The following is a 12,450-nucleotide window of genomic DNA, read 5'->3' on the forward strand; positions in this document are numbered from 1 at the left end:
GGAGCCCGAGAGGAGGGAACCTGCTGCAGCTTCCCCCACCTCCCGCAGAAGCTGCGCGCTCTTTAAAAGGGCTGCGTGGCTTCTCCTGGCTTTTCTGGGAGGTGGGGGGATTCCCCCAGCTCGTAGAAAAGCCTGCAGGAGCCGCACAGCCTTTAAAGAGGGCGCCGCTCTTGGGGGCTTTTCCCCCAGGAGGGAGAAGGGACTGATGCGGCCAGTCAGTCCCTTCTCCCTCCTGGAGAAAAGCCCGCAAGAGCGCACGAAGCTTGTTTCCCGCCTGCCTCCCCCCTGCATTCGCTCCATAGGACGCACACACATTTTCCATTGCTTTTTAGGAGCAAAAAAAGTGCGTCCTATGGTGCGAAAAATACGGTAAATAGGTACAGCTCCAGCAGGAAGGTAAACGGCGTTTCTGTGCATGCTCTGGTTTCACCAGAAGCTGCTTAGTCATGCTGGCCACATGACCTGGAAAAACTGCGGACAAACGCCGGCTCCCTCGGCCCGTAAAGCGAGATGAGCACCGCAACCCCAGAGTCGTATGCGATCAGACTTTACTGCCAGGGATCCTTTACCTTTACCTTTTTTAACAAGCTATAGCTTAGGGCTCCACTCTCTTGGGGGCCCCAAACAAATTTAAAGAAAAAAACCTGGATGTACATTTCCAAAATTTAAGATGAAAAACAAATAAAATAAAAGCTACGTACAGCAACAGTGTTTTGTGTTGTGTAGGCTCCTGTGATGTAAGTAATGGGCCCCGCCTGCTCGTCTGCTCCCTAAAATATCACTGGTTTGCTCATTTCTATATATAGGGTACCTACATTCTGCATGGACTGGTTGCATGGCAAATGACTTTAGATACCTCTTAGGTCCATAAATTACTATCTAGCATATATTTAACACAAAAAAACAGCCTCCATTTGTTGTTGACAATGGACAGCTGGATATATAAAGGACCCCATTACCTTCAGTAGCTTAGAGCCTCATCAAACCTAAATCCGGCCCTGCTCATAACCCTTGTCTTTTTACCCCTGAGTTGCGTCTTGTATTTTTAAACTCCAGCTTATTCTAAGCCGAGTTGCGTGACCATTGGGGCATGTGCTGGGAACCATAGGAAAAGCTCTTAGGAGGTATCTCCCAGGGACCCGCTGAAACGGGTAGGATTTGTAACTGGGGACACATTGGACAGACCCTTTTTCGGTAGCCGCAATGCACGAATAGCCCCTTTAAGGGGACTGGGGTCTCCGAAATGAAATGTGCAATTCACGGTGAGTTGGGAGCCACAGGAAACACTGGGAAACTCAAGGTTTTTCCTTCGGGGCTCAGGAAGCTCTCAGAGACATTGGTTGCCACAATCCTATTGTAGCGAGCAAAGGTAGCTTTAAAACTGATGTGTTTTTATTTCATTTAGAAATATTGATACATCGCTGCATCAGAAACAAAACGCCACTAAGATGTTTACACCCTCTAGTATAAAGTAGTTACTTCAAAAAATAGTGACAAAAACCAGACATTAAAAAAACAGTAAGCGTACTAAAAAAATATGGATAAATTCAGCAAGTGTTTATTTCTTATTTCTTTTTGGCTGCAGTTTATTTTAGTCATCTTTTGAATATTTTAAAATGACTGATAATTTTAACGTTTTGTTTATTTTTAAAAAACAACAACCAGAAGTTTGGTGTTTCCCCCCTGCGGAAAACCACTTTGATTAAATTGTAGAAATTTGGAAATATTTGGAATTATTTTGATATTAATTGGAATAACTGTACAATTGGCAAAACTGTGGTAATATTGGGTAAATATTGGAAAACTAATAAACAATTATAACAGAGTTTGGTTTTTTAAAAAAATTGTGCAATCAAGTGATATATAAAGTTAGTTAAATTATTATTATTTTTTAAAAAAGTAACACAATTGTGTACTAGGCCTGCCTAAACAAAAGGGTTTTGTTATCTCCTCTTTCTAGATCTGGGCTGGCCTCTTCCTAGGTATATAACAGAGCAGCATTTATTTTTTTACAAGTGTTACAGTGGAAAATGGGTGGATCTGCTCTACAGGGTACAACCTGCTTATGGGGCAGAGTCCACTGGGAAGGTCTCTTGCACAACCCCCTTGCAGTCAAGAGGAGCTGTGCAGGAGACTTTCCCAGTGGAGCTGCCCCTTGTTAAACCATTTGCACGTGTGAGTGTGTGAGAGAGGAGTGTTGTTTGGATTTTGAGCCTCGATCCCAGCCCCTCTTGAGAAATCTTGGCAAATTTACCCGGCCGCCAAGTGCTTTTGAGGAGGTCTCTGTCAGCGGAAGAGAAGCCCAGGACCTCACGCCCAGCCGTAAAAATTTGTCCTCTGAATTTCAAAGGTTGCGTCACCGGGTGTTGAAACAAGGCCAGTTTATGCAAGTTCACAAGGAAGTCCTGTTCTGGCGTGTGGCATAAAAACAGATTTGATGACTTCTTCCTCTCTCCAAGGATTCTAACTGTTTGCTCCTTTCTCTCCCTCCCCCCACTCTTTCCGCATTTCCTCCAGCACCCTAAGAAGAGCTCTTGAGGTTTTCAAGCAACGTAAGTAACTTTTAACGGTCTCCAGAATGTGCAAAACCGTGGCTCGGGTTGTGTGTGAAGCTAATGTGAAGAGATGTACAAACACATACACAGCAGAGTGAAATCACGGGCTCGAAATACTTTGATATTTGCAGGTTACCTTGGGGGGAGAAAGCCATGTATTTTTAGATAATTCTCTCTCCTCTTCCCTCCTCCCCACCTTGAATTTCTGGCATTTTAATTTCCTTTACTCCAGTTCCTCCCTAGAAGACTTACAGCGGATTGCAAAGTCTTACTGTATTTTTTGCCCTATAGGACGCACTTTTCTCCCTCCAAAAATGAAGGGGAAATGTGTGTGCGTCCTATGGGGCGAATGCAGGCTCCTTTGCTTCAGCGATAGCAACGCGAAGCCTCCGATGCCTGCGCTCCGGAGGCTTCGCATTGCTTTCGCTGAAGCCAGGAGAGTCTGCTCTTTGAGGCTGGCGGTGAGGGAAAGCAGCGCTTCCCCCCACCGCCAGCCCCACAAGCTGGGGGGGGGAGCGGGAAGGCGCGTGACGCCTTAATGCTGCTCCCCGACCCTGCTTTGAGGCTGGCAGTGGGGGAAAGCAGCGCTTCCCCCCACCGCCAGCCCCACAAGCTGGGTCGAAAAGCCCGCAAGAGCCGTGCAGCCTTTAAAGAGCGCGCTGCTCTTGGGGGCTTTTCCCCAAGGAGGGAGAAGGGACTGACTGGCTGAGTCAGTCCCTTCTCCCTCCTATGGGCTTTTGCGGGAGATGGGGGAATTCCCCCACCTCCCGCAAAAGCACGCAGAAGCCGTGCACTCTTTAAAGGGTGCGTGGCTTCTGCCTGACTTTTCTATGAGGGGGGACAAGGGACTGACTGGCCGTTTGAGTCCCTTCTCCCTCCTGGTCGAAAAGCCTGCAGGCTGTCCGCTGCTCCCAGAGCTGCGGGGGGGGGGGGGGATCATATTTTCCCCTTGATTTCCCCCCCCCCCTGAAAACTAGGTGCGCCCTATGGGCCGGTGCGCCCTAAAGGGCGAAAAATACAGTATTTACTCTAAGAATGCGGGCAACTCATTTCACGGCTGGAAACTGCCAAAACCACATGACCCGGAAACTGTACGCTGGCTCCCTCGGCCAATAAAGCGAGATGAGCGCCGCAACCCCAGAGTCGGTCACGACTGAACCTAAAGGTCAGGCTTCCCTTTACCTTTACCTTTAAGGCGTCTCATAGCATAGTCCGCCCAGCCTCTGATTCTGCCACGAGCTCCTTGCCTTTGTTTGCTTAATGACTCTCTCAGGCCTTTTAGATGGAAGCGCTCCTGTCTTTGCACCCTGGGTACGTGGAGCAGAAATAAACACTCGCACTGCCCTTGACAGGCGGCGAGATACATGGGCACAGAAAAACTGGCACGCATTAAGGATCCTTGGATGGAAACAGAGAGCAGTGCAATGCCAGGAATGTCTGTGTTTCAAAATGCATTTGTGGGATCTGGGCAGAGGTTCTGCAAAAGTCCATGGGGTTTCTAGGAACCCTGCTTGCCTGCAACATGAAATGTGGGTTGGTGTTTTTTTCTGGATATTCTCAGCCTTGGAAGGCTTCCAGCTTGATAGGCAGCCTCCAGGCAGGGGAGTTTCCCACATTGCCAGTTTAGTGGCATTCTTTTGGCGTTGGCTGGACTGACCCTGGAATCCCCAAAGTCGGCTTTGTTCCTCACAGGGAGGAGCTGGCGAACAACGGTGAAAACGCAACAGGGGAAGCATGAGAATGGTCTCGTGAGAATCAAGGGCTCCTTCGCCCTCGTTTCAGGCATCTGAACGGATTAGAATAGAATTTTATCGAACCCCTTTTGGCAATCCACCCAGTGGCGTAGCGTGGGGGGTACAGGGGGGGCCGGCCTCACTGGGCGCAACATCGGGGGGGCGCTCGCACTCGCAGCTCTCTGCCCCTACCTGGCTCACTCACTCTCTCACTGCAGTGCTGGCTGTGCGAATCCGATCCGAGCTGCCGGGTCGCCGCCCACTGGAGGGGAGGGTGCCAGGCGTGCGGTGCGGTGCGGAGAGAGGGCGAGGGACTATCTGGGGGAGGGACAGTGCAGCGGGGGGGGGGGGCGCAAATTACTTGCCTTGCCCCGGGTGCTGACAACCCACGCTACGCCACTGAGTCCACCACAGCCTTTTAAAAATAAGCATCAGTGAAGACTGTGCAATAGGACAGAAAAGGCTAGCGGCTAAGGATTTGTTCATTTATCCGTTCGAAATTCTGCCCTTTCCATGCCGTTGCAAACTTTTTTGGGCACTGCTCCCTTAGTTCCATAAATTCATCCCTAGTAAAGTAAAGGTAAAGGGACCCCTGACCATTTAGGTCCATTCGTGGCCGACTCTGGGGTTGCGGCGCTCATCTTGCTTTATTGGCCGAGGGAGCCGGCGTACAGTTTCTGGGTCATGTGGCCAGCATGGCTAAGCCACTTCTGGCGAACCAGAGCAGTGCACGGAAACGTCATTTACCTTCCCACCAGAGCAGTAGCTATTTATCTACTTGCATTTTGACATGCTTTTGAACTGCTAGGTTGGCAGGAGCAGAGACCGAGCAACAGGAGCTCACCCCTTCACGGGGATTCGGACCGCCTACCTTCTGATCGGCAAGTCCTAGGCTCTGTAGTTTAACCCACAGTGCCACCCCTAAAAATCATTATTCAGAATAGTGGTTTGCATGGCCCACGAAGGACGATAATACCATGAGAGCAATCTGAACAGTAGCCATTAATTGCATCTTCATTCCAAATTCCAATAAGAAACATTAAGTTTAATTCAACAAAATTTGTGAACTTGAATGCATGGTACCAGCTTTGGTAATTCCACTGCCTCCCTAGGGCACCTGTTATCCCTGTTCAGCCCATAGCTGTCAGCTTATAGATTTGAAAATAAGGGACTAGCAGCCTCAAAAATAAGGGATCAGCAGCCAAAATAAAGGATTTTAGTCAACCAGCAGCCAAACGAAGCCTCAAGCAGTGGTTCCCACAGTGCAGCAACCTGGCAAAGGGGATGCAGCAAGCAAAACCACCATCACCTCTCCGCTGGGAAGCGCTGAGAAAGGCGAGTCCCCAGGCAATGCGGCCAATTTGATCGGCACAAGGCATGCAAGCTCCACCCCCCAGTCGTTCTCAGACTCCTTATTGGTGAGCAACGCAGCCGAGCAACACAGTTGGAGCCTCCCTCCTCCCTGGCCGGCAGGGAGGGAGGGAAAGGAGCTGCTTCCTTTGAAACCTGGAAATTTAAGGGACATCATCAATAAGGGACAGCAGCAGGACACGGGGCTGGGATAAGGGAGTTTCCCACCAAATAAGGGACAGTTGACAGCTATGGTTCAGCCCCATATTAATTTGGTGGGGAGCACCTTAGTTGGATGGGAACATCTCTATTAAACGCTTCTAAACTCTGTCCCTGCAGACTGGTGTTTCCTTAGGGGCTGTATTCTGCAACATGTGATTGACAGAACAATTGTGTGTTAGCGGTGGATTTATACTGGAGTGTTCACACAGCATCCTGTTTTGCTAGTTGTTCTGTGACGTTTCCCCAACATTATTATTGCCGCTATAGAAGAATTAAGCAAAAAATAAAGTAACGAAAACTGCAACATTCACTGTATTAAAAAAACGCCACAGCGTTTTAGTTGGAAACTCCGCGTCAGATGACCTTGGGAATGTTGTTGTGCTTCAGCCTCGGTTTCCCTTCTGCAAAGCGGCAGTAAAAGTGACGTTCCTTCCAGAGTTGGGTGGCGAGGAGGAACAAAGCCTGCCGTTTACATTTCCTCCCAGTGGTTCTTTTGTTATAGCGTTCCTTGCTTTCATATTTTTTAAAAAAGAATAATACTTTATTGAGAATTCAACAATAACAAAGGAAAAAACCACAGTAGTTGCTACATCAATTCATTACAATTATCCAATTTTAACAATATATAAATAGTACAGTGGTACCTCGCAAGACGAATGACTCGCAAGACAAAAAACTCGCAAGACGAAAGAGTTTTTTGTTTTTTGAGTTGCTTCGCAAGACGAATTTCCCTATGGAAACTTTTCTTAAACTTTTTCTTAAAACCGTCAATGCATTCCTATGGGAAACCATCAATGCATTTCCTATGGGAAACCGTGCTTCGCAAGATGAAAAATTCACAAGACGAAAAAACTCGCAGAACGAATTAATTTCGTCTTGCGAGGCACCACTGTAGTTGCTACAACAATTCATTACAATTATCCAATTTTAACAGTATATATAGTAATAGAAAAATTACACAACATCACTTTTAACTTCCTGAAGTTTTCATATTACACTTTCTTTATCTCTTTCTTAACATATCCTTGCTTTCAGAGGTGGACAGCGTCGGGCAGAGCCACATCCAGTTGGCCCAAACATTGCGCGAAGAGGCGAGGAAGATGGAGGACTTCCGGGAGAAGCAAAAACTCCATCGCAAAAAGGTCAGGAGCACGAGAGGGGTTGGAGAAGGTCCCTGGAGACAGATGGGGGCGGCCAGTCCCATTTTGCTGCCTGAGGCCTGTCCTGCTTCTCCTTCCCAGAGATAGGGCATTCTGCAAAATGTTGTCACTTGGCTTCTCCGCTTGGGACAGGAAAGATGAGTGATGATGGCATGCACTGGAATGCCTCCCTCTTGTCGGTATTCTGGTGGCAACGGTGGGTTGGGCAGAGCGCCACCTCTTGTGTTTCTGCCATCTGAGGTGGGTGCTTCACCCCGCCACATGGGCAAGAGAGGTGTGATACTGTTAACCTGGAACAAAGGTCAAAAATCGTTGTCCGTTCCCGACCAAAGAAAACACGGGACAGCAGTTGGAAAGGTAAATAAACGGCCTCGGCCCAGTATACCGGAAGGAGCATCTCCACCCCCATTGTTCTGCCCGGACGCTGAGGTCCAGCTCTGAGGGCCTTCTGGCGGTTCCCTTATTGTGAGAAGCAAAGCTACAGGGAACCAGGCAGAGGGCCTTCTCAGTAGTGGCGCCTTCCCTGTGGAACACCCTCCCATCAGATGTCAAAGAGATAAACAACTACCTGACATTTAGAAGACATCTGAAGGCAGCCCTGTTCAGGGAAGTTTTAAATGTTTGACAGTTTAATGTAATTTTAATCTTTGTTGGAAGCCACCCAGAGTGGCTGGGGAAACCCAGCCAGATGGGCAGGGTACAAATAAATTATTATTATTATTATTATCATTATTATTATTATTATTACTACTATTACTATTATTACTATTATTATTACTATAAATAAGAGTTTACAGTGGTGTCTTGGTTCTCAAACACCTTGGTTCCCAAATGCTGAAAACCCAGAAGTAAGTGTTCCGGTTTTTGAATGTTTTTCAGAAGCCGAATGTCCAATACGGCTGTCAGCTATTGTTTCCGGAGCGCCTGCACCAAACGGAAGCTGCCCCTTGGTTTTTGAACATTTCAGAAGTCAAACAGACTTCTGGAACGGGTTAAGTTTGGCACTTTTGTTTTTGCTATTTATTTTGGGTTTTTGTTTTTGAGGCGTTTTTGGTTGTTTTTGTGACTGTGTGGATGATTATTTTTATCATCTCCAATACTGTCTTATTCATTTTATAGTACAGTACAGTGGTACCTCGGGTTACATACGCTTCAGGTTACATACGCTTCAGGTTACAGACTCCGCTAACCCAGAAATATTACCTTGGGTTAAGAACTTTGCTTCAGGATGAGAACAGAAATCGTGCTCCGGCGGCATGGCGGCAGCAGGAGGTCCCATTAGCTAAAGTGGTGCTTCAGGTTAAGAACAGTTTCAGGTTAAGAACAGACCTCCAAAACAAATTAAGTACTTAACCCGAGGTACCACTGTACAGTCATACCTCGGGTTACAGATGTTTCAGGTTGTGTTTTTTTGGGTTACAGACTGCCGAAACCCAGAAATACCAGAACGGGTTACTTCTGGGTTTTGGCGGTCGTGCATGCGCAGAAGTGCCAAATCGCAACCCGCGTGTGCGCAGATGTGCCGCTGCAGGTTGCGAATGCTGCAGGTTGCGAATGTGCATCCCGCATGGATCATGTTTGCACTGTACATTGATTATTGCTTTCATTTTATGGTTCAGTGGTCTCATTAGATAGTAAAATTCATCTTAAATTGCTGTTTTAGGGGTTGTCTGGAACGGATTAATCCGTTTTGCATTACTTTCTATGGGAAAGCACGCCTTGGTTTTGGAACGGACTTCCGGAATGGATTAAGTTTGAGAACCAAGGTGCCACTGTATTCAGGTTAAGAACAGTTTCAGGTTAAGGACGGACCCTCTGGAACGAATTAAGTACTTAACCCAAGGTATGTGTGTATATTCTCCAGATTCCGACAACTATCCAGCTCAGCCGGACAAGATATAATCAGGCATGTTGGGATACATTACTTTAAGCCATCCTAACGAGAGGTCATAAGAAATTTTGGAAGGCTGTAGCAGTCTCCCCACAGACACAGGATGATTCGCTGACATTGATTCCGTCTTTATTCCCTCTCTTTTTAACCTTTTTCTTAACGACCACGCGTCTTCACTAAAACAGGTGGACGCCCACAGTCCAAAACTCAATGCATTAAGCATTCCCATCCTCTTGTACGCAGATGATACAATTTTGCGTTCACGGACAAGAATTGGTTTAAAGCAATTGCTAAATTCCTGTATTGACTATCTGTCCAGAATGAAATTGTGTATGACCTTTGATAAAAGCAAAATAATGGTTTTGGGGAATTCATGCAAGACTTTACATTGCAACTAAACACAGAGCCACAAGCAGCACAGGGATTGTTGAGCTCAGGCACGCAGATTGTGATGTTCAGGTACAGGTAATCTCTGCCATCTTTTGGTACAAATAATAAATAGGCTGCCACTCCAGGGATTGAGCACACAAACATACACACACTTGTGCTTGCCATACCACCCCGCAGGTGTCAATTCCAGTTCCCATTGTGTTTGGGAGCCCTAAAATGTGATAAACTCTGGTTCCAAGAAGAAAACAACCTCCATTCAGCACCTGAACTTTTCCACCGCTATTGGACATGGCAGAGTTTCTTGTCTGCCCATTTTAATTTCCTCATTCCTTTCACAACTGCTTCCCCCTCTCCTCTGCTGGTGGAACAAAATTCAGCTTGCACCTTAACCGCATAGGGCTCAGACCAGGTAACACAGCACAGCTTCCTTGTTTGAGAGCGATATCTTGCGTTTCTGCATTTCAAAGCTCTGGAGAAAAGCTTTTGGTTTTGAATTTCCTTTTCAAACTAAGAGCTTCTGTAATTATACCCTCCCCGCCTGAAAAACGTAGGGCAGGATCCAGCTATGAATCCATTATTTTATTGCACGTATCAGTTGCTTTTTTAAAGGAACAGTGAACTCAAAGCGACTTAGCAATAAAATATTAAACTTTGGAACCAATAAAAAATAAGAAACATAGTAAACTCTCCAAGATCAAGCCCAAAAGCCTGGCTGAAAATCCTGTCTCCTCTGACCTGAATCAACAAGGAAACTCAACTTTGGTTAAATTAAACCAAGTTTCTAGCTGCCATGGGTCTGCAAAGGGAATGAAATAATTTCAGGCAGTACATGAAGCTGCTTGGGTCTGCAAAGTGAAGCTGCTGTGCTTTTGGCATGATTGAATGTCTTTCGGTCTCTGCTTTGGTTATCAGGAAATACAACCCTTTAATAAACCTCAAAATTCAGTGGAATTCAGATTCTCTGTTAGATGTCCAAATCGGAGGCCTGTAGCAAAGACATGCCAATTCAGTTTTGCAAGATGAAGCGGAAGACGTTCGCGGTAATTCCTTTCCTTGTAAAACGCGTGTGGCCTTCTATATTTAGAAAGGGGAAACGGATTTCTCTTTCCTTCCCTGTTCTGCTGAGGAGCAAAAGGCTCCACTAACCCTGGTATTCTTTCCGCAGATTGAACTCATAATGGACGCGATTCACAAAAACCGGAATCTGCAGTACAAGAAAACCCTGGAGGTGAGTTAATTCTTCTCCCCTGGTTCTTAAAATACCACATGCCTTTGCAGATTGCCTCTTTGGCAGTCGTGTGGTGAAGCAGGTTCAGCTTCATTCGGCGAGACGAGCCTGAGTGTAGAAAGTCTCAACACGGTTTGCAGAGAGAATAAAACAGCGCTTACCTGGTGTTCCAAAGATCAGTTTCTTGCAAACGCAGAGCAGGTATTATATGTGACGCCTGTGTCTGCATTGCTGCCACAGATCGAAGCTATCTAGAGAGCATTTATGGAACAACTTGGGTCCTCCCTTAAAGAGGGCACGTATTGAGGTGAGACCTGGACAACCAACACCCTGTGTTGTGGGTGGGTACGTTGGTCAGCCACAACACCTGATTGGTAGGTCCCTCGAAGCTGGGTGCAATCTGGCCAATGGGACGCAGTCTAAACAGTTCGAGGGACCTATTTATACCCATGCACGGACGCGGGTGGTGATGTGGGTTAAACCGCAGAGCCTAGGGCTTGCCGATCAGAAGGTCGGCAGTTCGAATCCCCACGATGGGGTGAGCTCCTGTGGCTCGGTCCCTGCTCCTGCCAACCTAGCAGTTCGAAAGCACGTCAAAGTGCAAGTAGATAATTAGGTACCACTCCAGCGGGAAGGTAAACGGCGTTTCCGTGCGCTGCTCTGGTTCTTCAGAAGCGGCTTAGTCATGCTGGCCATATGACCCGGAAGCTGTACGCCGGCTCCCTCGGCCAATAAAGCAAGATGAGCGCCGCAACCCCAGAGTCAGTCACGACTGGACATAATGGTCAGGGGTCTCTTTACCTTTACTTTACATGACCCAGTGCTTCCTCTTTTGGCGCATGCATTCGGAATACCCACCTCTCCCTACTTTTAGGGCTTTGCGCTTTACCTTGCTATGCCATCATGTGTCATCTGTTGTTGGGACAGGGGCATGGCAGGAATTTTCCCCACTTGGCTGATTGGCTTTTGCCATTTGGGTTTTGCCTGCTGCATAACACATCATCACAATTTGTAAGGTTGCGGATAGGCTCTGGTTCAGGTGATAGGGATGGGAGAACACTCTCGCCATCCCTATGTGAAGGGTATTCCGTTAAAGGAATCCAGGGACTCGATGGTTTGGTCAACCCCTGAGAGGGGGTTGTGCCCATGCCTGAGTCCAGGGGGACATTTGGGTGGTGGAGTTAGCCCGTTCCTGGCTTTCCGCTTATCCAGGTGTTCACCCTTGGCTCACCTATGCTGGTGCCCTGGGTCAGCGCTACCTGCATGGCTGGGAGCTAGTCAAACCAGAGCCTATGCAACCACTCACCTTCTGTAATCAATAAAGTTGTGGCCTAAATTCTGCCAAAAACCAAACCTAAAATTTGAGTCACGTGTGAATTTATTTAGGGGGGAGGTTTCTGGGTCTGAACACGCAAGGCCAATCTCACAGGAAGCCTGGTCCCAAGTTGTTATGGTCTCTGTCGTAACCCTTTGATGTACATCCTTTGCAACCTGTTGCATCCTGGTTTCCCCTCAGGCCAAGAGGCTGTATGAGCAAAGGTGCCGGGACAAGGATGAGGCGGAGCAGGCCGTCCACCGGAGCGCCAACCTGGTCACGCAAAAGCAGCAGGAAAAGGTTAGGAAGGTGCAAGGGGGGTCGTGGGGAGAGGGAGCTGGGTCAGGCTAAAGTATGGCCCTAAACGAGGCCAAAAATAGGGAGATGAAAGAGGGAGGACCATAGCTCAGTGGTGAAGAGCTTTTGGTTTCTTAACAAGTGTATTTTTAATCATTTTCTTTAACTCATTATATATCATTTCCCAGAAAGTCTTTACCTCTTTGCAGGTCCACCACATGTGGTAGAAGGTACCTTATAAACAAAATGGAAGTTCTAGGGAAGGCTGAGGTCAGGCCCCCTTCCCTTAACCAAGATGGCGGTTGGTGT

General features: G+C 47.3%; 1 protein-coding gene across 2 annotated transcripts in view; it reads left to right on the forward strand.

The window, feature by feature from the left end:
- PSTPIP2 (proline-serine-threonine phosphatase interacting protein 2) overlaps positions 1-12,450 on the forward strand; it is a 66,535-nt gene that overhangs the window by 33,654 nt on the left and 20,431 nt on the right. For both annotated transcript variants that reach the window (XM_083403111.1, XM_083403112.1), the window contains exons 4-7: positions 2,518-2,552; positions 6,896-7,002; positions 10,467-10,529; positions 12,046-12,144. In XM_083403111.1, coding sequence (XP_083259237.1) covers positions 2,518-2,552; positions 6,896-7,002; positions 10,467-10,529; positions 12,046-12,144 — 304 coding nt within the window. The remainder of the gene's footprint in view (positions 1-2,517; positions 2,553-6,895; positions 7,003-10,466; positions 10,530-12,045; positions 12,145-12,450) is intronic.

The sequence above is a fragment of the Podarcis tiliguerta genome, assembly GCF_965153285.1.
Source record: "Podarcis tiliguerta genome assembly, chromosome: 11".
NCBI classification, from domain to species: Eukaryota; Metazoa; Chordata; class Lepidosauria; order Squamata; family Lacertidae; genus Podarcis; species Podarcis tiliguerta.